This window comes from Electrophorus electricus, chromosome 12 (genome assembly GCF_041902795.1).
Source record: "Electrophorus electricus isolate QZ-2024a chromosome 12, ASM4190279v1, whole genome shotgun sequence".
In the NCBI taxonomy this organism is placed as follows: domain Eukaryota; kingdom Metazoa; phylum Chordata; class Actinopteri; order Gymnotiformes; family Gymnotidae; genus Electrophorus; species Electrophorus electricus.
This window is the reverse complement of record NC_137508.1, coordinates 24498127-24525000: the sequence shown is the minus strand read 5'-3', so window position 1 is coordinate 24525000 and position 26874 is coordinate 24498127. Positions and strand designations below refer to the sequence as shown.

The 26874-nt window shown below is 46.7% G+C and overlaps 2 protein-coding genes across 10 annotated transcripts in view; both read right to left on the bottom strand.

Moving 5' to 3' along the window:
- The window catches only part of ablim1a (actin binding LIM protein 1a), a 38946-nt gene extending 22817 nt beyond the window's left edge, over window positions 1–16129 (bottom strand). For 2 of the 8 annotated variants that reach the window (XM_081725329.1, XM_081725332.1), the window contains exons 1-2: window positions 12206–12488; window positions 2525–2659 (exon numbers count right to left, since the gene is read on the bottom strand). In XM_081725329.1, coding sequence (XP_081581455.1) covers window positions 2525–2659; window positions 12206–12293 — 223 coding nt within the window. In that variant the 5' untranslated portion in view covers window positions 12294–12488. Of the gene's footprint in view, window positions 1–2524; window positions 2660–7206; window positions 7483–12205; window positions 12494–15774 lie in introns of those variants that run through there. The other 6 variants (XM_081725328.1, XM_081725333.1, XM_081725326.1 and 3 more) reach the window with 6 other exon arrangements.
- Window positions 16130–16304: 175 nt separating this feature from the next.
- fhip2a (FHF complex subunit HOOK interacting protein 2) lies at window positions 16305–26712 on the bottom strand. 2 transcript variants are annotated; one of them, XM_035531688.2, is made up of 17 exons: window positions 26370–26710; window positions 25245–25323; window positions 24852–25021; window positions 24433–24537; window positions 23731–23853; window positions 23175–23399; window positions 22655–22851; window positions 22223–22337; window positions 21983–22059; window positions 21618–21810; window positions 20920–21092; window positions 20171–20314; window positions 19990–20080; window positions 19716–19859; window positions 19303–19443; window positions 19065–19168; window positions 16305–18780 (listed from the first exon to the last, which is right to left on the bottom strand). In XM_035531688.2, the coding sequence occupies exons 1-17, from the start codon at window positions 26412–26414 to the stop codon at window positions 18669–18671; spliced, it is 2238 nt and encodes a 745-aa protein (XP_035387581.1). In that variant the 5' UTR covers window positions 26415–26710; the 3' UTR covers window positions 16305–18668. The 2 variants fall into 2 exon arrangements, 1 of the variants encoding a protein (XP_035387581.1); XR_014126750.1 differs by lacking the exons at window positions 16305–18780; window positions 19065–19168; window positions 19303–19443; window positions 19716–19859; window positions 19990–20080 and having other exon boundaries at window positions 20177–20314; window positions 20811–21092; window positions 26370–26712.
- Window positions 26713–26874: the final 162 nt, after the last annotated feature.

The following is a 26874-nucleotide window of genomic DNA, read 5'->3' as shown; positions in this document are numbered from 1 at the left end:
AATCCATAGAGGGGAAGGAGAGAGAGTGAGAGGCCCTGAGGTAGTGATGTACTGACATGGTGAGCAACCCCAACAGACAGTCTAGACCCATGATGCCAATCTGAATACACAAGTATACAGATCACTATTACAAAACCACTGAGTCGGTCTCTTCCAGATTTGCAAATTTAACTGTAGCTCATTTGATCAGGATCTTGTCATGGTGTGCGGATCACACAGCAGGAAAGACACACACACACACAGACACACACACACACACACACACACACACACACACACACACACACACACACACACACACACACACACACTGCCAAGCCTTCAGCTTGATGAACCGTGCTGCTGCTGTGTACCTGCTCCAGTGCCCCCTCACACTTCTTCTGATCCATGAGCTGAGTCTAACGGCTCACTGCTTAACGCTTTTCCTTATACACTGGAGTCTGAGCTTGTAGTGGAGAATAAAGGCACTCCTGAAGGTCACTGGCCTCTCACGTTTTCTGTCACCACCATCACAGATTTGAGGTGTGTATGAAGGCTGAATGATTAGATTGAACGTTTGCTCGTTTGACGAGGATCTGAGAACTGTGAATGATTGTGAGCTGCAGCCGAGCTCCATGAGGTGCTTTGACTCTAATTAAATTTTTATATACTGACAACATTTATCCCAAATTCCAAATAAACACATTGTCATTTAGATAAAGAGACACTGGAAGAGAGAGAAACAATGTTTCAGACATCCTGAGAAGCACATCCTGTTTCTATGGAAATACGTCCCTGAAATTTGACGAGGGATCTGATGTATATATGAATGCTTAAGCTGTCCCAGACAAACTTGCTTTCATCTCCGAAATCTTCAGACACAAGGAATTGCGTTAATAGTGGATTTTAAATAATACATGCACTGTGCCTGTCCTGCCTGCAGGCGGCGTCATTCATAATTCATCGTGTCTCGGGTTATGAGAAACAGGATTTGGTGGGGTCTGTGTGTCTGCGGGATTTTAAAGGCATGAGGACATACAGCACTTTTTGGTTTTTAGAGAGCAAATGGTGTAACAAAATGTCCTTAAGAAAGAGTGAGACATCACACACAGCATAACTACACAGCAATAAATCACCAACTTCTGATCTTACACAATCAATGGATGTCACATCATGCATTTTTTGGAAATTATAACAGGAACACAGAAAGTTCCTAAATAATGAGTGTCCTGCCCTGAGAGGAGGGTCCTGCCCCAGCCAGGGCAGGTGGGGGTCATTAGATCAGGGTTCAGATTTAATTGTTAACCTGAAGTTGCATGAAATCTGCAGAGTTCTGTTTCATCTCCTTAAGCCTGAGCACCCAAAAGGCTGGAAGAAAATATGATCAATACTAGCTATGTAATATGATCTTATCAACACCAGCTGTGTAATATGATCTTCTCATCAGTACCAGCTGTGTAATATGATCTTATCTTCAGTACCAGCTGTGTAAAATGATCTTATCATCAATACCAGCTATGTAATATGATCTTATCAATACCAGCTGTGTAATATGATCTTATCAATACCAGCTGTGTAATATGATCTTATCATCAATACCAGCTGTGTAATATGATCTTATCAATACCAGCTGTGTAATATGATCTTATCATCAATACCAGCTATGTAATATGATCTTATCAATACCAGCTGTGTAATATGATCTTATCAATACCAGCTATGTAATATGATCTTATCATCAATACCAGCTGTGTAATATGATCTTATCAATACCAGCTGTGTAATATGATCTTATCAATACCAGCTATGTAATATGATCTTATCATCAATACCAGCTATGTAATATGATCTTATCAATACCAGCTGTGTAATATGATCTTATCAATACCAGCTATGTAATATGATCTTATCATCAATACCAGCTGTGTAATATGATCTTATCAATACCAGCTGTGTAATATGATCTTATCATCAATACCAAGGAGACAGTGTCAATGATGTGAAGCAAGGCTCTTACCATTTTTTTTGTTGTCATCTGCTCACCTGCTGGGTTCATATTTCCCTTTTAATGTTGCAAATAAAAGCTACTTGAATGATTATAGCTCCCCCTTGTGGTGAATCCTTAGGCTGTTAACCATGTGTGAGTGAGTGGTCTCATAAAGTGTTGGGTATAACACACACTTTAGGCCAATGCTGAAAAGTTCTCACACCACTGGGCTTCTTTGTAAACCTGTGTCCTGTGACCTGTGACCCTCAGACCCGTCTGTAAAGGCTGAAACCACAGTATGGGGCTTTTAAGGTTGATCTAAAGTCAAAATGAGTGTGAATGCACAGGAGATGGGTAGGCCTCTCTTAGGACTTGGATAAAGAGCGTGTCCGACACTACATGTCATCTCAGAGTTATCTCTGGCTACAGAGCAAAAAGCAGAAACTTCGTTGTGTTGGGTCATTTTTAAAGTTAGAAGGCGCCATGCGGTAGAGCCATTAGCGAGCGGCGATGACTCGGCTTCTACAGGGTCCCCGTACCAACCTGAGCATCACTCACCTTTACACTTGAAGCACTTGATGTGGAAGTGGCTGTTCTGCACACGCAGCACCTCGCCTTTACACACCTCGCCACATTTACAGCAGCGCAGAGAGGACTTGTCCACACACTGCTGGGCTTCCTGTGGATGGGCCGCTGTCGAGAACACAAGCGTCATGTTAGGAGGGGCTGGCCTGCTCCACCCGCCTCGTAAAGCCCCATCCCAAAGCCCTGCTCCACCCTACCACACAAGGCTCTGCTCCACCCTACTGCACAAAGCCCCGCCCCACCAAGCCCCGCTCCACTCTACCACACAAAGCTCTGCACTCCACCCTACACATTTTGAGCACTTTGGAATTGTTTGCACACACATTTCCATGCCACAGTATGTCTACATTTTGTCACATTAGAGACTGCAACCCACGGGAACGAGAAAAGGTGGAGAGAGTGAACACGTGTCTGTGCTTTTAAGTGTACCCCAGGGGCACTGCAAAACTATACATACTGCAGACACAGTCGGCGCTTCTGACACCTTGATTCATGAATATTAATGAGCGGGCTGTCTTTCCCCGCCTTAGCCACACCCTCTGCCCTCTGTCGTCTCAGGCCAAACAAAGCCTCCGCAAGGTGGGGGTGGGGGATGTTTAGACATTATTTCAATCTACCCGAGACAGCGATAAAATTCTCATCCAGATTATCTTTGTTTGCGAAGGACACTCATTAAGATTGCTTTAAAACCTGAAACGCATAAAACCCAAAACAAATCAGTTTAAATTCATGCTCAGTTCAGCTAACAGTGGAACCGGTCAATCAACTCCAGATCATATAGTTAACAGAAAACATCGATCAATGTTAGCAATAATAACTATACAATGTTAGCAATAAATATAAAATATTTATTAATATAAATAAAATGTATTAATATAAACTGGTTGCTGTTCAGCCTTCCGAACCACCAGAATCTGTGTGTTCTGAATTTGTTCCCAACTGTACCTGCTGTAAACCTGTGTGGTTAAGGAGTTAGTCCTGATAACCTGAGATGACAAAACAGCACTTAGGAAGGTTCTCAGACAGGAATGGAGGGATGGAAAGAGACAGAGGTGAGAGAAGAGATGGAAGAGAAGGAAAGAAGAGATGAGAGAGAGAGAGAGAGAGAGAGAGAGAGAGAGAGAGAGAGAGAGAGAGAGAGAGAGAGAGAGAGAGAGAGGTAAGGACCCCCTAGTGGAAACAGCCTTGTTTACTCCTTACTTAATTAATGTTTTCACACACACACGCACACACACACACACACACACGCACACGCACACGCACACACACACACACACACACACACACACACACACACACACACTTGTGTGAAACGGCTAAACCAATTAACCCTCCACAGTCCCTCAAAGTGACTCTTCACAACCAAGAGCTTTTGCTGCACTCACACAACACATTAACATTAATACACAACATATTAACATGCAAAACATTAACATTAATACACAGCACATTAACATTAATACACAACATATTAACACGCACTACAACACTATGAGCCTCCCATACTACACTATGAACCTCCTGTACTACAACACTATGAGCCTCCCACACTACACTATGAGCCTCCCATACTACAACACTATGAGCCTCCCGTACTACAACACTATGAACCTCCCGTACTACAACACTATGAGCCTCCCATACTAAAACACTATGAGCCTCCCGTACTACAACACTATGAGCCTCCCACACTACAACACTATGAGCCTCCCATACTACAACACTATGAGCCTCCCACACTACAACACTATGAGCCTCCCGTACTACAACACTATGAGCCTCCCATACTACAACACTATGAGCCTCCCGTACTACAACACTATGAACCTCCCGTACTACAACACTATGAGCCTCCCACACTACAACACTATGAACCTCCCGTACTACAACACTATGAGCCTCCCATACTAAAACACTATGAACCTCCCGTACTACAACACTATGAGCCTCCCACACTACAACACTATGAGCCTCCCATACTACAACACTATGAACCTCCCGTACTACAACACTATGAGCCTCCCGTACTACAACACTATGAACCTCCCGTACTACAACACTATGAGCCTCCCACACTACAACACTATGAACCTCCCGTACTACAACACTATGAGCCTCCCACACTACAACACTATGAGCCTCCCATACTACAACACTATGAGCCTCCCATACTACAACACTATGAGCCTCCCATACTACAACACTATGAGCCTGCCATACTACAACACTATGAGCCTCCCACACTACAACACTATGAGCCTCCCACACTACAACACTATGAGCCTCCCATACTACAACACTATGAGCCTCCCATACTACAACACTATGAGCCTCCCACACTACAACACTATGAGCCTCCCACACTACAACACTATGAGCCTCCCATACTACAACACTATGAACCTCCCGTACTACAACACTATGAGCCTCCCGTACTACAACACTATGAACCTCCCGTACTACAACACTATGAGCCTCCCACACTACAACACTATGAACCTCCCGTACTACAACACTATGAGCCTCCCACACTACAACACTATGAGCCTCCCATACTACAACACTATGAGCCTCCCATACTACAACACTATGAGCCTGCCATACTACAACACTATGAGCCTCCTATACTACAACACTATGAGCCTGCCATACTACAACACTATGAGCCTCCTATACTACAACACTATGAGCCTCCCATACTACAACACCATGAGCCTCCCATACTACAACACTATGAGCCTCCCATACTACAACACTATGAGCCTCCTATACTACAACACTATGAGCCTCCCGTACTACAACACTATGAACCTCCCGTACTACAACACTATGAGCCTCCCACACTACAACACTATGAGCCTCCCGTACTACAACACTATGAACCTCCCGTACTACAACACTATGAGCCTCCCACACTACAACACTATGAACCTCCCGTACTACAACACTATGAGCCTCCCATACTACAACACCATGAGCCTCCCATACTACAACACTATGAGCCTCCCATACTACAACACTATGAGCCTGCCATACTACAGCTCCTACAAAAGGGGCCAATGATGTACCAGGATCTCAGCAGATGGGGCCCTCTGGCTCCATGAGAGAGAGAGAGGGAGATAGATAGCTAGAGAGAGAGAGAGAGCGAGAGAGAGAGAGAGAGAGAGAGAGAGAGAGAGAGAGAGAGAGAGAGAGAGCAGGAATGGATGAGTGAGTGGGAGAGTGAATGAAGAGGGGAAGCAGCGTTATCTAGAACAAAGCAGTCAATCAGAGAAACAGAACTTTATTGTAATAAAACTTTATTTCCTGCTTTCTGAGCACAAATAAACATGGCGGCAACACCCCTGCACAGGGAGGGCCTTGGGCAGACGGTGCGTTACCTTTGCCTAATGTATCCAGTGCACCAGTGATTTAGAGGTAAACCTCACACGTGAAATGAAAGTGTATTGGTGCGATATCTAAATCTGTCTGGTCCAAATGTTCCTCTTTTATCATCCTAGTGATTATCCCAGTGTTTATTTTGCAGGGAGGAAAGAAGGATGAGCCGTCTATTTGACTGGCTCTCGGCCCACTGCCATCAAAGAGCCGATATTCCCATCACTACAACAGAGCTTTGATCCAGCTTCAAACTGGCTCCACCGCCCCCAAAGGGATCTCCACCGGCTCCACCCCCCAGGGGCGGATCTGGTCCGCTCTTCATGCCGACGATACGGCAGACGAACCGGACCAGCTGTAACAAGCCGGCATGTGCCTCCAGACTCCACCATGGCACGTCCTGAGGGTTGTAGTCAGGGGAAGCCACCACTTCAAAGAGATGCACTGGCAGAAAGAGCCCACCCCTGCACCTCTAAGTGGGGGTTTCCATGGTTACGGTTGCAGGCTGCCCGTGAGTCTTCCCTAGGAGTGTACGTCCCATTTACGACAGCAGTGCTGTAACAAAGCAGCAGGCGTCTCTACATTTACCTTATGACAGACAATCAGTTAGTCTAATAATAAATCAATCAATCAATATGATTGCTTATTAATGCTGACTCAAAAAGTCCCTTTGCAGGTAATAATGACTCCCCTTTAAATAAAACCGCATTCATATTCCTGAAGCATAAACAACCCATAAACAGGCAGTGGCTGCCAGTCTGCAGAGGATGGAGACCAGTATGGCTGTGCGTCCTAACACTGCAGCACATCAGACCACCACACACAAAACACAAATCACCACTCGCACAGCACAGTTCACCACACACACCGCACAGATCTCTACACAGACACAGCACAGATCACCACACACAGCACAGATCTCCACACACACACAGCACGTCAACACTCATACAGCACAGATCAACACACACACAGCACAGATCTCCACACACAGCATGTCAGATCACCACACACACCGCACAGATCACCACTCACATGAGACAGCTTATGCTCAATGTCACACAGAATTGCAGAATTAAGCCCCATACACCAAGTCTGCTCAAAATCTGACACACTGGTCAAAACCTCTGAAGCCTCCAGGCTCCCGTGTGATGGTTAGCTTCGAAAGTGAATGAAGAAAACATGAAGAAAAGTTGTATAAGCAACGACAGCAAGGGCTTTGAAGGCATTGCAACAAACACAGACTCTTTCTCTCTCTCTCACACACACACACAAAGCACCTTTTTTCTTGACCATGAGCATCGGTAGTGAGATGGAGCTCGTTAGCCTGTCTTGCTGTTGCAGACGGAAGAGAATCTCTAGGAAATCCCTGAGCTTTGGAAAAGATCCAGAGATTCAACACTAAGACACACACACACACACAGCAGGATAAAACACGCTGAGAGACAGACACACACACACACACACACACACACACACACACACACACACACACGGCAGGAAACACATAGCAAAGACACAGTATGGTGTGTGCCTGCTCCCACTGTTTCTCTCCTCCTCCTGCCCCCCTGTCTCTCCCTCTCTTTCCCTCTCTCTTTCTCTTTCTCTCTCTCTCTCTCTCTCTCTCTCCCCCTTTCTCTCTCTCTCTCTCTTTCTCTCACTCTCTCCCCCCCACCCCCGCCCCACCCCTCGCTATGCCCCTCCCCATCCCCCACTGAGAGTTCACCCAGCTCACTCTGCAGTATCAGGGTTGCCATGTGACAAGAGCTGAATATGTTACTCAGGAACACCTTTTTAAAGCAAGCAAGCACACACACACACACACACACACACACACACACACACACACACACACACACACACACACACACACACACATACACACACACACGCACACGCACACACACACACACACGCACACACACACACACACCCCACACACACAGACACAGACACACACACACACACACACACACGCACACACATACACGCACACACAGACACACACACACAGACACACACACACACACACGCACACACTCAATAATAGTAACAGAGAGAGATGTACTGCTGCCTATGTAATGCCATTGTCCACATAAATGGTCCACAACATGACATTGTCCACAATGTCATTTCCACATAAATATCCTTAAATAGCATTAATTACAAAAATCAAAATAGGCACAAACAATCCAACTACCAAGAAAAAAAAACAAACATAAACAAAACCATGAAAGTATTTCTCACATAACATAAGGATGAAACGCAGGGCTGCAACCACAAGTATGCCTCCCAAAGGTTTTTTTTTTTAAACTGAGCATCAGGTCTGTGCTGTTGAGTAATGATGACTCAGCACTATTGGCCTAAGAGGAGAGGCCTTTGAGTGCTCTAATAAATAATGGTGCAACTTCAGCTCGACTTACTCTCTCTTTCAGCGTGTTACATGCTCACGGGGTTCTGCCAGGATGACTTCATCTGTCCCTTCTGACATTACACAGCACTGGCGCCAAACCATACAAATGACCCTGCTGGCCACAGGAGATTGGCTGAAAAAACAAAAAAATGACTAAACGCATTCTTTCTTTTGTGGCTCGATACCAAAGAGATACCGTAACATGCTAGCTAGATAATCAGGACTCTAAAACACAACCGTGGGACACTTGTATCCCAGCGGAGCCCCAAAAAAGAATGAAAATGAAGGAAAAGAAACCAGGATGGTTCAATTCTGACTGCAGTAAGAAGTTAGGTAAAGATTCCGCAGGCTGGGTAAATAAAATAAAAACATCTTTGATTAGGGCCCCCAGACATAACTCGCCAATTTACCCCTGCACAGCACAATATAGTCTTGTGGAAAAGATGAATGCTGGAACTGTTCTTAGATTGAAAACATGAAGAGGACCTCTGGACTTTCTAAATTTAGAAGACATATGAGCACTAGTGAGATTATCACGAGACTATGGTGAGACTATGGTGAGTCTATGGTGAGAAACTCTCCTTGTCTGCAGCCGGAGCAGTGTCTCGACTTTAACCATAGTCTAGTTACCGCAAACAGTCAGGCAGAAGTGCAGCCCATCAGAGAGAAACAGAATACTGTATGAAACCCTGACGCCAGGGCGAAGGGATCACTCGAACAGATCTGACCGGAATCTCTGAGAGCGAGACTTCCAGTTCAGTCCTCTCTGCTTCAGTAAACTCAGCTTTGCTGCTATGGTAACACATAGACATTGCTTTGATTGGTGTAATTGACAAATGCAAATACGTTTACATACGTTTCTATGACAGCTGGAGGGCTTCGCTGTGATTGGTCAGACTTCATCCAGTCTGTTTCCTGAAACAGCACTGAACATAACCCACTGAGCCAAGGTTCGAACCGCTCCATCTACATGCAGTGCTAACCTGTTTTGCAGTGTCTTGATGTGTAGTCACGTGAGAAAACACCATATTTCCGGCTGTAATTAGCAGTGTGGTCACGTGAGAAAACACCATATTTCCTCCTGTAATTAGCAGTGTAGTCATGTGGGAAAACACCATATTTGCTCCTGTAATTAGCAGTGTAGTCACGTGAGATGTGGTAGTTACGCACATTATAACTAATGATTTTTTTAATTTATTCCTCCATAACATGCCGTTGTAGTTGTATTTTGGCTTCTTTGCTCAGATTGAGTTTGCCTAAATTGCACTTTTTCTGTTTTATCTATTTTTGTCAGACAAATGCATACACACACACACACACACACACACACACAGATGTAATGAAAATGCAGACATGGAGAAATGGGTGCGAATTTGACACTGTCAGATCACTGATTCACCATTACGGAGATGGCAGCGTGAAGACAGCAGCGTGAGCATGGCAGTAGCAGAACACATCCATGGTTTATTGCAGTGGTGCTTGTATGGAGTGTTGTGAGACACAGCCTGCTAAATTTCAAAATAAAAGCATTCGATATCTGAAAACACAGCGATAGTAGAACACCCCCCGCCCCCCCGGAACAAAGACAACCAACCTCCGTGGGGTTTCGGATGGATAGGATGAGCTTTTCTTGTTTGCTTGTATGCTTTTAAGGGCTCATAAATCAACCAAAAGTAGAAACGAGAGAAAAACAAACCCAGTAGAAAGGTCAGCCCCACCGAGCTGGACTCGCCTGATGAACCCTGATGTTCACGCTCTGATTACATACAAGGATGATTGTAAAGCAGTAGTGTTGCAGTAGCCACCCTGTCTCCTTGAAGAAGATGGCAACATGTTCCCTTGTAGTCTTTTCGCCTGTTAAATAGTTTCACCTAAATGAACATGTAAAGCAGAAGTCACAGCAGTTGGGATTACTTATAGTTGTAAGATCTGGAACAATCTCAAAGGCAGACCAATCACTGATAACCTTCTCAAATAAACAAATCACATGCACAAAGCCCAAATCCATGCGGTCCAGAGTCCCAACCCTTCTATGCTCCCTTGTATATGTATGAGATTAAGCAATGAGTAATAAAGTCATTTCCTGCCATAAGTACGCATGGTCTGTTGTCCAAATATGTCTAATCAGTAGGTGTGGTCTGTTATCTAAATATGTCTAATCAGTAGGCTGGTCTGATGTCTAATGAGCTGTAATCAGTAGGCATGGTCTGCTGTCTAATCATGTGTAATCGGTAGGCGTGGTCTGCAGATGTGACCCTCCAGTAATCCATGACCAATGTCTGTTTGTAACTCTTCCAAGCACTAAGAGCTTTTATGTGCTATTTTCTCCTACACATCTCTCACCCTCTTCACTTGGAGCGCATTATGATCAACAAAACGGTGACCTGTGGTCGCATGAACACTGTTCATGACGTTAATGCCAGTGCAGAAGCCTGCAGGTATCGGAGTGTTGCGATATAGCCAGGCTCGACAGACGGGTTAGTGGGGATGGGTTAGTGTGAACTGTGACCTTAAATCAAGTTAAGAAAGGTGTGTATATGTGTCAGAAAGAGACAGAGTCAGTGTTTCTCAGGAGATGTCCAAGAACAGTAGTTCTACCTATTTAATGAAACTAGTACATATAGTGAGAGGTACATCACTCTCTGAGGGCCAGTAACACCAGACAGCCCAGCATGATCCAGTAACAGCCCAGCACCACGATCCACCCCTCTGCTGGTTCTGGATGTGATGTAGGGCAAAAAGACCAATAGCCAGAAACATTCAGTCTGAACCCCATCACAACAGCATGTGTGCACCCAGAACCTACACCAAACATTCAGTCTGAATCCCCTCACTGACGACAGCAAGTTCAATCAAAACACTGCAGTTTGAACACACCACTTATCCAGCCAGGTTGTATGTCCTATATCATCTGTGTTCTGCGTTCTGGTGTCTATCAGATGAGTACTGATGAACAATTCCAGTGCAGTATGCAGGGAACAGTGATTTTCATTCCAGCTCCCCTGCAATTTAATGTCAAAGGTTCTGCTGTTATGGTCAAAATGGAAAAAAGTTCAGCATGAAAGCACTCCAGTGCGTTTGTAGCATGGACACTCAGCTCTTTGTTATCTTGACAAACCGCTGGAGTGGGATGAAGTCCTGAGTTCCAAAAACTCATCAACTCAAGCATTAAAACACAAAGTGGTACAATACTCGGGTCAGCCACTGGAGTACTGAATCAGATTCAGTATTCAGTACTCCACAATCCTAATACGAAAAACAGGGTGGGGTTCACATTGTTCTTCATGTTTTTCCTGTTACTTTAGCTGTCCCTAGGTGGCACCCTGTGCCAAACATGCCCACTTACCCAGGTTTGTCTTCTTTACATTTCTCCGTGCGTGTGCTCCCAGCCCACGAGAGACGGCCATGCACTAGACTACATCTCTGTGCTGGAACCACTCTGCTGGAAGGCGGATAAACAGCGCACATGCTGCACACAGGGTGCAGACAAGAACAAAGCCCAGGGAGCACACCTGACTGTTCAGACATCAGTCCTACGGCACACGCTCGCCACGGCTCCCAAAGCCCAGAGAGCAAACCTGACTGTTCAGACATCAGTCCCACGGCACACGCTCGCCACGGCTCCCAAAGCCCAGGGAGCAAACCTGACTGTTCAGACATCAGTCCCACGGCACACGCTCGCCACGGCTCCCAAAGCAAAGCGCCCCCCCCACTGTAGCCACGGCGACGCCCGCGCACAGACTCCGCACGCCATGGCGGGACGAACATGCCAAGGTCAGGCAGAGAACGGCATCCGCTCTCTGCTATAAGCTCGTTAAGCTGCATGGTGAGACAGGTTGGTCTCGGGGTCCCTCCCGCTCTCTTACCGTCAAGCCCGAAGCAGGAGGTGATTTTCTGGGCGTAGTTACACAGGCCATCGTAGGGAGGTCGCTGCGCGGTACTTCTCTCTCCCATCTCTGCTCACATGCATACGCGCACACGGATGCTCACGGCCATGCACACACATGCGCACCTGAGCACTCACCCACGCTCCATTTCTCACTCTCAAATTCTCTCACACACACTCAGAGCAGACCTAGTCAAACACACCAAGGATCTGTACTCATCAATAATTCAGCCGCATGCGCTGTCTGGTACATGCGCGCGCACACACACACACACACACACACACACACACACACACACACACACATACACTCTCTTTCTCTCTCTTTCTCTCTCTCTCAAAAACTGCTGAGATCAAGGATCTTTGTTGTGTGTGTTCTGGTATATGAAACCTGGGAGGAGGGAACACACTCTGTTTATCATGCCAGCAGTTTAGACTGTAATGCTCAGCCTGAAAGTTAGAAACCACTGGCCTTGCACAGAGGAAGGGGCAGGGCTTAACTAATAGCACAGTGCTAATTTTATACTATTGAACACACACACACACACACACACACACACACACACACACACACACACACACACTTGCATTGTAGCTGCCATAGTTTCCATCAAATACCCCAATAGTAGACGATTAACCTCTTGTTAACTTCAGATTTGAGGTCACTTGAATGTTTGAAAGTTCAGGTATCAGTTCAGGTCATAATCTCACAGAACAATAAAAAAATTTCTCATGATTGTCAAGTAATGAACTCCAGTTCAACTGACCTGCAGAACTAGCTGAATAAATATCACCGGCAACTACAGTAATGTACAGAACTAGAAAACGTGCTCACTGGATTAAATATCTAAAACTTGAATTTTCAGCATGTGAAAAACCTTCAGTCAATTCATAAAATTCATAATATTACTATTACAATGTAATAAAGCATTATCATAATATTATTAATACAGTTTAATAATGCTCAATCCTATCCTGTCTGACAGGAACACAATGTAGAAAACAAAGTGTTTTAAAATAATATAACTGTCACTCCATCAGTGCCACACCGAGCGAATGAAGGCTGTCCGCTAAATCCAGACGGCCCTTGATGATTGCTGCGGACTGACGAACACAATCCGATCCGGGTTCTTGTATGGCCGGTCTGCTTCTCCCGGGTCTGTCATTAGGAGCCACACTGTTCTTCTTACTGCACAGGTCAGGAATTCTTTAGTCTTTAGTCAATGTCCCATTCAGATACGTCAATAAACTCCAACACTACTTCCCTGTGGGGTTAAGAAAAACAACCCCTCATATGTACTTTCCTCGTGTGTTTTCCTATCACAGGGCTTTATCTTAATTGTGTCCTTGGACTCTGTGAGTTAGTATGCTAGCATCAGGTTCACTTTCATTAAGACCACTCAGCTCTGCTGTAAATCACTCTGGACAAGCACGCCTGCTAAATGCTATTAATGTTAATGTAAATGTCAGAGCTGCAGAAGTTTAAGAGCAGCCAAAACACACACACCCTCTTGCCCCGCCTCGCACCCTGCAGGGTGGCTTCGCCCTCTGCCGCTGGAATAACTGGAATAACGTGGTTTAGAAGATGAATAAAAGAATGAATGAATTGCATGGTTTTTGCATCTATACAATTTAGCACAAGTAATTATTTTCTGAAGAGATACCTCAAGTAGGAGAGCTCCAAAATGATAAAGACTATTAAAGTCCACCAGACATTAAAGCCCACCAGTCACCAGTCATCTTGTGCACTGTGACTCTTTAGTTCTAAAATGGAGGAGCTGTGCTAGTTTTACTAAATATTCACATTTTTACTACATATTCATATTTTTACAACAAGCTGGTACATACTTAAGATCTGCTCCCTGTCTCTTTCGAATTCATTGGTTTTACTATATTTCGAATGTACAAGATGTTCTACAGTTTCTTTTAACATAAAGCCAGGTTCTGTATGGGATGAGAGCGCCCTGGTTCCTTTCACAGGGTAAGGAAGCGCTGGCTGCAGAAGGCAGTAAGTTCTGTTCTAACGGGTAGACCCGCACCACAGCTGGTCATCCACAAACACATGTTCAGACAACAGCATTCGTCTTTCACTGGAGTTCTCGCCAGGCTTCAGGTTAACATTAATTACAGATCGGCTCCTGCGCTCCACTCGGACACACGACCTCTGTAGAGGACACACTGCGATGCTTGCACATGCTTAGTGACTGCGTAACCTGAGCACTTGTGTTGCATCACCTATATCTCAGTACCTGCATTCCACGGTTCTCTAGAACAACGCACCTGTTCTCTGATTATCTTTATTAACCAGCTCCTAACGCACACAGAGAGCCCAACCTTTTGTCCTTCAGGCTCTCTCTGTCTTGGCACCTTGACCAGCAGGGGGAATGACACCAGGGTCCCGTGAAGTTCTCAGCTCTCTAATGGAAACGAGCGGCCCAAGTCCTGCTACGCGTGAGCTGAGTAGGTCACGTGTCCCACTGAATTAAAAAAGCCATGCAGACCATGAGACCAGTGCAGAGGCAAACATGCAAAGCTCCAACTCTGGCAGTATCTCCCTTTGATTTTGATTGTTTGACACGAGTGTCTCGCCGGCAGTTGGCGTGTGCTAAAAATACAGCGATTTCATTTGCTTTGTTACAGCTGGACAGAGATGGCGAGGAAATGGGACCGCAAAGAGGAGACTGTTATTCTATTTTTAATTAGCCAGTGTCACACTGTTAAGACAATTAAATTCCATAAGTACTTTGCGCTTTCACTTGGCAGCCATTGCATTATTGCAATGCTAACCACAACAATGGGCTTAACATTGGGTGAAGTTAGCAAATAGCCCAACCACCTACTGATATATCACTAAAGCATGAAGTTACAGTTAAGGTTTAACATTAGCTAGGCTAACTAATGGGGTTAGCATTGTTTAACGATAATGCTAACTTTACCTAATGTTCAGCCTGTGCTGTGGCTATCACTACAAAAAAACCGCTATAATAGTTAAAATACTATTAACAAAAATGTCAGTTAATCATTTTATTAGCTAGCTATATAAATACTCTTCCATCAATTTGTCTCGCCTGGCAAACACTTCCGCCGCGCACGAGGCCTCGAGCCCTCCTCGTGTCTGCTCGTGCCGCGTACCGCGAGCTGGTGGGCGGAGACTAGTAGGCCACATGGACGGTGTGCGTATGTGTCGCCACCTGCTGGTCGACTAACGCAGACTCTGTTAGAAAAGCAGCGGGTGAGCCACTTCAACAGCTGCTTACCCGTCTGTGACCCACGACCCGCAGTCCAGCGCGCTTTGTGGCCTCAATCATCGGGCTAATCGCATTTCTACGTTTCAAATCACGCCACACGGCTCAGGGACAAAAATTCTTCTCTCCCCGCAGTTTTGCTGGCGATGCAAACTTTTATTCCCGCGTCTTGCAACCAGCATTACACTTAGCCCGAGTTGGTTTCCAAGGCTGCTACCTTTCCACAGCCTGTGCACGGTACGAGCTACCGCGAGCAGCCCGGTTCGGTAAGGCGACGTTGGCGCAGCATGCATCGCCCACTTACCTCTTGCGGACATGGCGGAGGACGCACTGCTTTAAAAGCCACCGGAATGGCGCGTCCCGACTTTATCTCTCCACGGACGGGGGGCACACCGGGTGAGAATGACGCACCGGATCATTTCTCATGCCATTTGTGGCCAGACGGCCGCGGGATGCTTTGGGTGTGTCTTGAAGAAAAGAAGCGTCGCGAGCCCTCTCGATTCACGCAGTAGCGAAAGCCACGCGGTCACGGAACGAGCGTTACCGAAAATGGACCATGCCGTCAGCAGTAAATGGGACAGAGATTTACAGAGAGCGGCGAGGAAGGTGGTGCACCAACACCCCCCATCAGAACGTGAAGAACCCGGGCCCCACGCTTTACTGCGTCACGTACAAACCACATCCAAACTCTCCACTAATGACCCGCTCCAGGCAGCACGATTACACGGGCCCGTCTAAACTTAAGTCCAGCAAGCTCACCCTATTCTCGCCACATTCTCACTCCAGCATTGATCAGTCAAACGTTGCTCTGAAATGAAAGCTCAGAAGATTGGCTACTTGAAGAAAGCGAGCATTTTTTAATTGGGACGGAAAATTTATAAGAAAGCCGTTTTAAATGTACAAAAGCGATGGAAGGTGCGAGAGCTTTCCCACACGGAGCATGCCGGGGGGCTCTCCGTGTACAGCGGGACCAGTACTTGTGCAGGGTGGGGGTCGGTGCGCCAAGCACCTCCCTTCCAAACAATAAAGTGGCATCATGCGGTAAAAACTCATTTAATGGACAGAAGCCGTGAGCACACGGTCCAGTGTTGCTCGTCTAAACGAGGCTGACACCTTAAGTTAACGTTTTGTTTTTCTTGTCTTTGCGCGAAGTACAACAGTGGCTGGTCCAGGTATCTGAAAACCGGGGGGGTGTGAATAAAAAGACAGGGGAAATAAAAACCAGCATTTGTAAGACTCAAAAGCACGACGGGGTGAATATAGGCCGTTGAGCGCCACTGTGTATAAAGTAAGGCATTGTTAGATCCCCGTTACAACCCACGACATAGATACGAGTTTGCATGCATCTACACCAGACAGCACCATGGCTGTCATTGAACACATATATACACAGTTAAGAGAAAGCTTCAGAGATTGGGTTGGTACAAAATGTGCACACAAGAATAAAAAGACTTCTACAATCCAAAAGCCACTGCTACGTGATACATCCTTTGGTTCTTAAAAAAAAAAAAAAAAAATTAAAAGGATTTCGGTTTTGTACAACATATAAATAGGACAATGTCATTGGGTGTGAATGTGCAATGTGCAGCAAATTTCGAACGTCACACCCTGGCGGACACAGAAAAGGGCCTTGCAATTTCTTCTGATGTCCACAGAAGCTCCACAGCACTCAGGTCTTGTGATCCAGACACCTTCTGACACCATGCAGTCCCTACAATCTCCATCGCACGAGGCGTGAGAGTTCTGCACGGGTCCATGCAGCCGGTGGTCCGTGATAAGGACCACTTCACCTCTTCCCTCACAGACCGCTCGACCCGCACTGACCTCATTAACACAGGACGGTGCAACATGTGCGCCCTTAACGCTAAATAACGGGAAGAAGAAAGGCTGAGATAACACTATTGCTGGTATACAATTCTTAATGACTGATGGGGTTCTTAAAAACCCCAACACCTTACATCACAACCACTAACATTTCATTGACACACAGAGCAGTATTTTTGAACACTTCTAGAGTTCTTCCCCTCGCACAATAAACTGCAAAAAACAAGAGAGAGCACTGAGCGTAGGGACAGTCCAGCAAAGTGCCGTGGAGACACACACACACACACACACACACAAACGGATAACACAGTGGCAGAAAAAGGCCAGCTGCAAAAACGAGGTGCTGCGTGTGCTGTCATGATGCATGGTAGACATGGGTGGGGCTTCTCTAGTGCTACTTGGGATTTGAGGGATGTGCAAATTAGTGCAGAGCTTGTGTTAGCAAGCGCCACTCTATACGCAAAAAAACGAGAAACAGCAGCGTGTCTGCCAATTCACGCTCCGTTCCAGATTGTTCCATTCCTGGATCCTGAGTTAGCGAAACGTCAGGGCCACGGGGCGAGTTTCAGGCCATGTGTGTGTGATATCAGGCAGGCTGTTGCTGTCGTTTGGCATCTCACGCAGCCAAAGCAACTCATGTACCCCTCAGGAAAAATTAAGTCCTAAACAAGCACAGGACGTGTTACTATAACAGTAGCTTTTTAAAATTCAAATGTTACACAGTTATCAGTTTCGTGTATGTTCGCTTTTTTTAAGGTTCTTTAATGAGCAGCTTAAATCGGCTCTTTTTTTGACGTTTTGGTGTTGTATGTATTTTTTTTGCAAGCTACTACAGAACAAGGACAATAAATAAAAGTGTTCGTGTCTGAGGTGGAACGCATAGCAGGATTAAAATTTCCACGAGTCAGCAGGTTTCGGTGAAAAGAAGGCAATAGCAGGCAACTCAAAAAACCAGCCCAAAAAATAAAAACCACGCATGGCCTACAGGAAGAACATAAAGAGAACAAAGGGCATTCTGGGAAATGTAGGCAAATAAAGGGAGAGACAGACCGAGCAAGTCAGACACGCGCATGTAAATGCTACTATACGCTTCTCCTGCTGCCGTAGCTGAGAGTGAGTGACCTCTGAACTTTGCCCCAATCCCTAGCACCCCTGCCGGTGGCCAAGTGGAGCGGGTGGTCAGAGACATGGTGGTATCCATGGTAACCACCCAGGGAGGGGGGAGAGGGGCTTCACATCAGATGTCGTCATCAGGGCTGCACACAGAAGCCTGCACTGAAGGATGAATGGTGTTCAGTTTGGTTAGCTGGTTCCCCGTGTCACCCGGCCGCTGACCCTGGCCTCCAGGGCGTGGCTGGGGGGGTGGGGCCTGTCTCAGGGGGAGGCGGGGACTGAAGCGTGGTACTTGACGAAGGCGATGGCAGCGAGCTCCTTGCAGAACTCTTCCAGGACAATCACGCCCTCCAGCAGAGTCACGTGATCCACGCTGAGGAAGAGAAGCAACGTGAGGTGAATGGATCCACTACATAGGACACGTGACAGGCCCTGATCACACGTGCCATATGCACCCGCAATCTCATCAAAGCTTCACGTAGAAGAACAGATGCAAACATTATTTCAGATCTGCTGTAGTGTAACAGAATTTTAAATCTGAAACCGCTGTAGATCCAAAAAAAAAGATCTGCAACAAATCCTGCGCCTTTAGACCGCGGACGGAGAGCGTGTGCCGTTTCCGGCGCTCGCTGCTCTGTGGTGTGTGCGGGCGCTAACCTCAACACCTCTGGCTCCAGGCCCAGCAGGCGCTTCCGCACCAGCAGCAGTTTGGGGTTGAAGTCGGGCACACGGTGGATCCGCAGCATCAGATCTCCCACCACCTGAGGGAGGCGTGAAGGTGAGCGGGATCTTAGCAGAACGTTGAGAGGGAAGGCTAGCCAGGGTCTCTACGCTACTGCACCACGACCAGGAGGCACGAGGACTGTGTGAGACGCAGAGAGAAAGGCGCCGTTACCCTGACGATGACGGAGAAGAGCGATCGGCAGCCAGGCGCAAGGTTGATGTATGGGTCCAGCAGGTACTCGTGCAGGTGAGGGTGTGGTAGGAGGGCCAGTCTGGACAGCACAGAGGTCACCTGCAGGTTCACGTCGTATGGCTAGTGGGCGGAGAGTGAGAGAGTGTGTTAGCTTGGGTAAGTCTAAACATTCTCGGTGCCAGACGTCCGCACATTTGTGGCTATAGTGCGGCACAGGACAAACGGGTGAGCTGAGGGCTGTTAGGAAGCCAGTCTACACACTCACAAGGAGAAAAACGATTTTGACAGAAAGGATCTTCCAGTAAAGAATGTTTCTTTTATGAAACTGCTGCAGCAGGTCAGTCTTAGGGTTCTGAAGGGACGAGTGCGAGCTGGTCGGCCACAATGCTCACCTGGTCCAGGATGCGACCCATTCGGTCAAACAGCACTTTGAGGAAGTGCCCCTCGAAGAAAGGCTTGTCTAGGTCACACTTCTCAATGGGCTTTGCACTGCCTGGCCAATTCCACCTCTGGCAGATACCACAGTAGTCCCGAAACTGTGCACATGCACGCACACACACAGACAGACACTATCAGTTTCACAAGCACTTTCTGCTCACCCACGTCACAGCACACCAACCACAGTCTCCTGATGGAGTGGGTGGAGGGCTGTGCTGCACCACTCACTTGTCTGTGCGCATCCCTCAGGTACGTGTCGTAGCCGGTGCCTTCAACCTGGTAGGAGGATTTCGCCTCGTCCGGGACCAAGCACAAGAAACTAAAACAGAATAGCCAATGAGACGGCAACACCTCACAGGGTCTCCCCACAGCGGTGGGCTCCTGCACGTGTCATTTGCACGCTACAAACCTGTTAACGATTTTGTGGACCTCCGTTTTCCCATCATGCTTTGAGTGTTCCGTGCTCTGTGGGGGAGAACAGTTGAGCCAATCAGGGCTCGAAAGCCTGGTGTCTGGAGACAGGTCTGAGAACAGAGGGTCCTCCTCTAGATCACTGGTGAGACAGGAAGACAGGAAGTAAAGCAGAGACTCTTTATGTGGACACCATCTCACAGTGAACAATAACAATAAGAAAACAAGAAAACTGCAAACATCTCTGGGTTTTTGATGTAGCGCTTCTGCAGTCCCGCTATAGAAGCAATCTACCCGAATGTAGTTTAAAGAACATACAGCAATTTATATCATTATAAATGTGTCTTATGAATGAGAGTTGTGAAGGGGTTAATGATCACGTCTTACCTTGATTTTAAGCAGCTCAATTAGATTTATTTTGATAACTGTTGTTTTGAAAACGAGTTTTTGTTTTTAGTTCTTACAGTGTGTTTGTGAAGGAGACTATTAAAAGGAAGAATAACCAACAATTGAACAGCTAATCCACAAACTCAGAGGATACTACAGTAAGAACTTCATCTGTATCAGATAATCTGTCTAATAAACCCAACTAAATATTCACAAATTACAGCCATGTCTATACAATCATTATCGCTTACCTCATACCAAATGAAGTTATGGAGGCTCAACCCACCAACGAAACATTCTAACTGAAGTGACTGTCACTGTCCTTCAGTGGGACTGGCCTGCTGTGGGCGTGGCTCTTACATGGCGTCGTGCGGTTGGCCGTTCTCCATGTGCTCGCGCTCGTCGCGCTCGTCGGGCTGGCGGCACTCGGTGTAGCTCCGCTCCTCCAGGTTCCGCAGCACCAGGTTCTGCAGGACGTGCTGGCAAGGTTTCTGCAGGAGCTGTTCGAACAGCCGCAGGGTCGTCACGCTGATCTGCACAGAGACAAGCGCAGGGTCATAACGGCCATCTACACAGAGACGAGTGCGGGGTCGTCACGGCGACGTGCACAAAGACGAGCGCGAGGTCGTCAAGGCGACGTGCACAGAGACAAGCGCGGGGTTGTAATTCCTTCTCTCATGGAGTTCCACTTAAACAAACGATGCTAAACTTGGAAGTTTCTGTGATGTGAGAACGGCTGTTTGACCTGAATAGTTATTAACTAAACAGGACATTTGGAACACATCTAAACAGATGGTTTATCTGCCCTTGTGCCCTTTTCTAATATGAGAAATATACATAATAAATAATTTAAAAGTGGAAAAAGTCTATAAAGTCTAGTGTGAAGTCTGATCTCAACAGTTCCAAGATCAGGTAAGTAAAACAGTTTAGTTACTCAATTTCAAGCACAAAGTTAATCGCAAACACGAACATATTCCATTTCTGAACGTATGAATGACTGTGATGCAATTCTAGGATCAGAAGTACTGCTCTCTGAATCTCTGCGCGGGGGCCCCTACCTCATCTGAGAGGTGGTCACAGTGTCCTATGAGCCGGTGTCGCAGGGGGGAGTGGCCAACGCTGGTGGGAGTTTCTGGACCCACTTCCTCTCCCAGCAGGAAGTAGAGCGTCTCCTGTAGTAGGGCCTCTGATGTCACCTGCCGGATGATTCTGTTCAGGAGTGCTGTAGAGGTTAGGATACCAACCTCTGACCTAGAGAGAGAGACAGGCACATATGTGGAGGGCATTTCACATGTGCCACAAACGGAAGCCAGGCACCCCACATACAGAGGTGTATGAGTTTGTATATGAGTTTGTAGTAGTCAGTACCTGAGTGTCTGAGAGTATGTGTGTGTGTAAGAGAGAGTGGATTCTTGTTGCTCACGTTTGCATCAGCTGTGGCTCCATCACTGGGACAAAAAAGTGGTCTCTCACTGCTCGAGCCAAAACTGAAGCTGCTGTCTGCGCGCGCACACACACACACACACACACACACACACACACACGAGACATGAAGGACAGCAAACACACACTTCAACTCTGTAACAGAACATAATTATCCAACTATCACACAAAGCCCTGATCTGGCCAGGCGAGCGTTTTCCGCAGTCAGTGTTCCAGTTACCTTCTGGGCCTCCTTAATCAGCTGATCGCAGTAGTCGAGCCATGACAGGAAGGAAATGAGCGCTCGCTTGCCAGTGAATGCAGCCGCATCCTCCTTCAGGTTGTAAACGTCCAGCCTGGGGGAGGGAGTGCAGCGGTCAGCCAAGCTCGGACCGGCCCCGTCAGAGCGTGGACAGGCGTAGGGAAGCTAAGGTGTGTTTCGCTCACACTTCAGCAGGTTGTGTGAGGAATTAAGCCAATTATAAACTCATCTGCACATTGTGTGTGTGAAGTGAGTTACGACATGGCTAACTGGTGGAGCAAAAGACATTAATGAGAGTGCTGAGAGCGCACACTCGTCACGCTGATAAACAGGTAAGCTGTCAGATGCTGTAAGCATAAACGCCTCCGGAGGCAGCAGTATGGCAGAGGGCCTGGGAAAGCCCGCACACACCCCCAATTGACGGACTCGACGGTGTCGATGTCGAGCGGGTCCATGGACTGTGGAAGTGCCTGGTAGAAGGAAGTGAGGCGTCGCGTCAGCAGTTCGCACAGCGCCGTGCTCTCCGTCAAGCTCTGCGCAGCGGCATCTTCAGGGAGGCTGGCAAGCAGCATCAGACCCTCACACGCCTTCACCACGATACGGCCGTCCTGGTAGGACACACACATACACGGACACACGCAGGTCTTTACCACTGTGCTCCCATTCCAACGAGAACCAGCGCAGACTCATTTGCACACACCTTTACTACAGGCAAGACCATTTTAGGCCTTATTTTTTAAATTTATGCTCTGAAAATCAACCAGTCTGTGATACCGTCTTAATATAAACAAACAAACAAACAAACGAATGAATTTTAAAAGCCACTAGAGTACGTCAGCAAGCCTTTTGTCTGGTAAAATACCTGGCTTCATCAGCAACGGCATTGGTCTTTTACGGGCACCCACTGAGAAAAAACGCATGGCAGACTCACCGGGCTCTTGGTGAGGTTGAGCAGGGAGCTGACCAGGTTGTAGTTGCTGCTGCTGTTGCCAGGCAACACAGAGGCACCGCCCACATGGGCGGGGCTGCTGGTGTTGGCCGTTGGACCATCCTGGTCGGCACTCGCGTGTACCTGCTGGCCTGTGTCTGGAGAAGACATTTCCTCTTTCAAGCTTTCCACGTCCGCATCCTTATCGTCCCCACGTTTAGCCTTATTCTGCAGGTGCACAGGCACACAGGACGGTCACCACCACAGAGACTGGACACACTGGTCAGTGCAGTTTTATGAATTAATGACATTTAATTGTTAAGTACTTGTGCAACACTTAATGCCCAGCACACACACATTTGCCAAAATTCTTTAGCGTCACATAAAAATATACAATCATATTATTATTATTATTATTATTATTAATAATAATAATAATAATAATAATAATAATAATAATAATAAAAATGTACTACTAGTTTGTTCTAGATAATTTCAGGGTATTTCTAATGGCCTAATTATCTAAAAACAGAAAACAAACATGCACGGACACACGCACCTCCAAGAAAAAGTTGACCAGGTAGGGGTCCTGTTTGAGCTTGGCACACACTGTACAGAGGAACTGGATCTCCTCGTTCTCTGTAGGAGCAGCCAGAACCTCCCCACACAGACGAATCAGTTTCTGGGGACACAGTGTGGGGAGAACACTCTGCTTTCACGTACATCATTGCAAACACATACCATAGACAAGCAAGTGGCATAACATCAGTGGAGACCTCAAATACGCCTGATCTAGTTCAGCATGTAATCATTTTAGCATGTAAAGATCTCGTAGATGTGCAGTTAGAGACAACAGTCCAGCTGCTTCCACTTCGCGATCCTCCAGCCTTCTCCGACGGCCAGTTTCTGACCACAAGAGAGCTTGCTGGTCGGACAGCGTTGGGTTACGGACTCCACTCAGCCCAGCATTGTTACTGATCTTCGCGAAAATACAGCAACACTGCCGAGTCCGAAATCTGTACCAGCACACCAGCCTCTGCCTTAGCAGCGTTAGGTGTGTTGAGAAAGGTCTGTCACCCAAGTACCAGCCAGTCAGCGATGACAGATGAATATTTACAGACAGGATACAATCGGTAATCGTGCATCTATAATGCAGGTATAGCAGAGAACAGAGCCAGCGAGCGAAGGGACATGTCAGGCGCTTGTGCTAAAGTAAGAGATAAGTGTAGATGGCGTGACGGCGTTCTGGGGCACGTCTCACCTGTACTGGTCTGTGAACGTTGATGTGAGGCAGTAGGGGCTGTCGGATCCGGCCCAGCAGCTTGGTGTAGAAGCTCAGAACTTGCTGCTTCATACCAGGAGGACACTACGGGAGGAACCGGAAAACACAAAACCGCCTCAACACACACGTTTTGAAGTGGTACCTTAGATACAGAGACGCGGTGGCAGCGACCTGCTTCAACAGACCGGGTAGGAAATGCAGTACAAATACTGTGTTGGTAAACAAGGTTTCTGATTTTGCTAAAACACAAGCCAGTGTTTGGGTTTAAGTCAGTAATTTGCCATAATTTTAAAATGTAACCATTTGTGTGTGTGTGCGCGCTCTTCAAAGGGACTTTCGCAGTCACACGGGCACAATCACCCCTCACATCCAGAAGACACCAAGAGGACGTGGCTTACGTCAGCCTTGCCCAGAGTGTAGAGGGTCTCCAGAATCTTGTGGTGGAGCAGGTACTCCATGCAGGGCCCGGTCTCACCCGACTCCCTCTCGCTCTCCTCCTGGGTTAGGACGTCCAGCATTTGTTCCAGATGGGAGGGGATGTTGGTGTCCGTCACTGGGGCTTTGTCATCTACAAACAGGGACGAGCGTGCACCATTAGGGGTAGTTTACCCAGCGATGACACTGTGCACGCGCGTGTGGTCCTTTATGCAGTTACATATTGCTGGATAGCATAATTTTAAGTCATTTTCAGATTCTGTTTCATACTGTTCAAGAAAACATGCTCTCTTCCATTAACATTGTGCCCATTAGTGGAGAGATGTGGCAAACATCAAACAGAGTCATCGCCTCACCTGATGTCTCGATGTAGTAATGGGTGATGGCCTTCCAGTGGTAAACAAAGTCTTCTTGCAAGGGTAGCGATGGTGCAAGCTGCAACAATTAATGTCAATCATACTACATTAGGAGGAGCTACAGGGTTTGAATATATTGAATATTTGAATATATTGAATATATGTTAATCTTCCAACATTGGGAGGACCTACAATCCTCCAACATTGGGAGGAGCTACAGGCTTTGAATATATGTCAATCATCCTGTATTAGGAGTAGCTACAAGGGAATGAATGTCAATCATTCTATAGTAGGAGAAGCTACAGGGTTTGCCAGTGGATTAAAACACAAGCAGTGTTCTTTTAAACTCCAACAGAACAAACCATAAACCTAACCTAAACACAAAAACCAGCTCATGGGCTTTCGGTTAGCCAATACACTGTGAAACATGAAGACACTTCTTCACGGAACAATGATCTTAATAGACTACCCTTGCCAACTGCATGTAGACAATGTGAAATATTAGGTCATTGAGAAGTACAGATGAAATATACATGCATCAGACCCCCGATTTACTGGTGATTTGAGTAATAAAACTTTATATTAGGCTGTCAGTGCAGCCAGATAGCTAAGGAACTAATCTAATGTTTACAAAATGTGAAGCCACCAGTCCTGACTAGTCAATTAGCTAGACTGTCTAGCTAGCTGGCTAACAACCGTAACATTTCTTGGGTAAGCTAGGACAGCATTTTAATAAACCGTTCAAACACAACAGCGTCGTGGTCCACCGTGTGCAGTACTGAAGCCCCAGCTGTCTTACCAAACGTACTAGTTAAACTGGCGAGTGGCCTGATGATTAGGCAAGCTTGTGCTAACGTTAGTTAGCATGCTAACGAGCTGACTGACCAACTCAACACTGGAAAGTGTTGGAAAGTGAAAGAAGAGTGAGAGAGTGGTCATCCATCATTCTGATCTCGGTGTTTTTTTTTTATAACATTTAATAGCATTTTAAAGAAGACGAGGTAAACCTGCCCAGGTAGACAGACGCTAACGGTCACTGTCCTGGTGCGTTAGCTAGCTAAGCTAACCAGCTAACCGTGCTAGCTAAGGCCTGACAAACCAGTCCACAAACACCCGAGAGCTCACCGCCTCCACCGCATGCTGAAGGATAGACGTGAATTTGGAGAACATCTTGTTCTTCGACTGGACGAGTTTTTCCCGAGAAGACCGAGAAAATTCCTCTATCTTCCGTCTGCTACTGCCGCCGCGATCCAGATTGCAGGTTTCATAAATAGACCTTCACACGAAAACGCAGGACCACAAACCAACAAGTCAGTCGGATCCAGATCCGTAAACATACACTCCTTTGCACAGTTAACCTGTATGCAGCTTTGCACTGTATACACCTTTGCGATCTAGTAAGGCCACCGTGGCATTTCCACGACCGAGCGGCGATACAGACCACCACCAGGGGGAGACATCCTCTGCCGGCTGTGCGCAGCATTGTAAAACGGGCCAGTCTCACCAAGGCAAAAGTCCACAATTCAGCTCTTTTAGAGTAGATTTTATGATTTTTATGATTTTATTGTAATTGCACAGTAGTGCAAAACGTTTTTTAGAACTTCGTTATTTTCTAATTTTCAAAGACAAC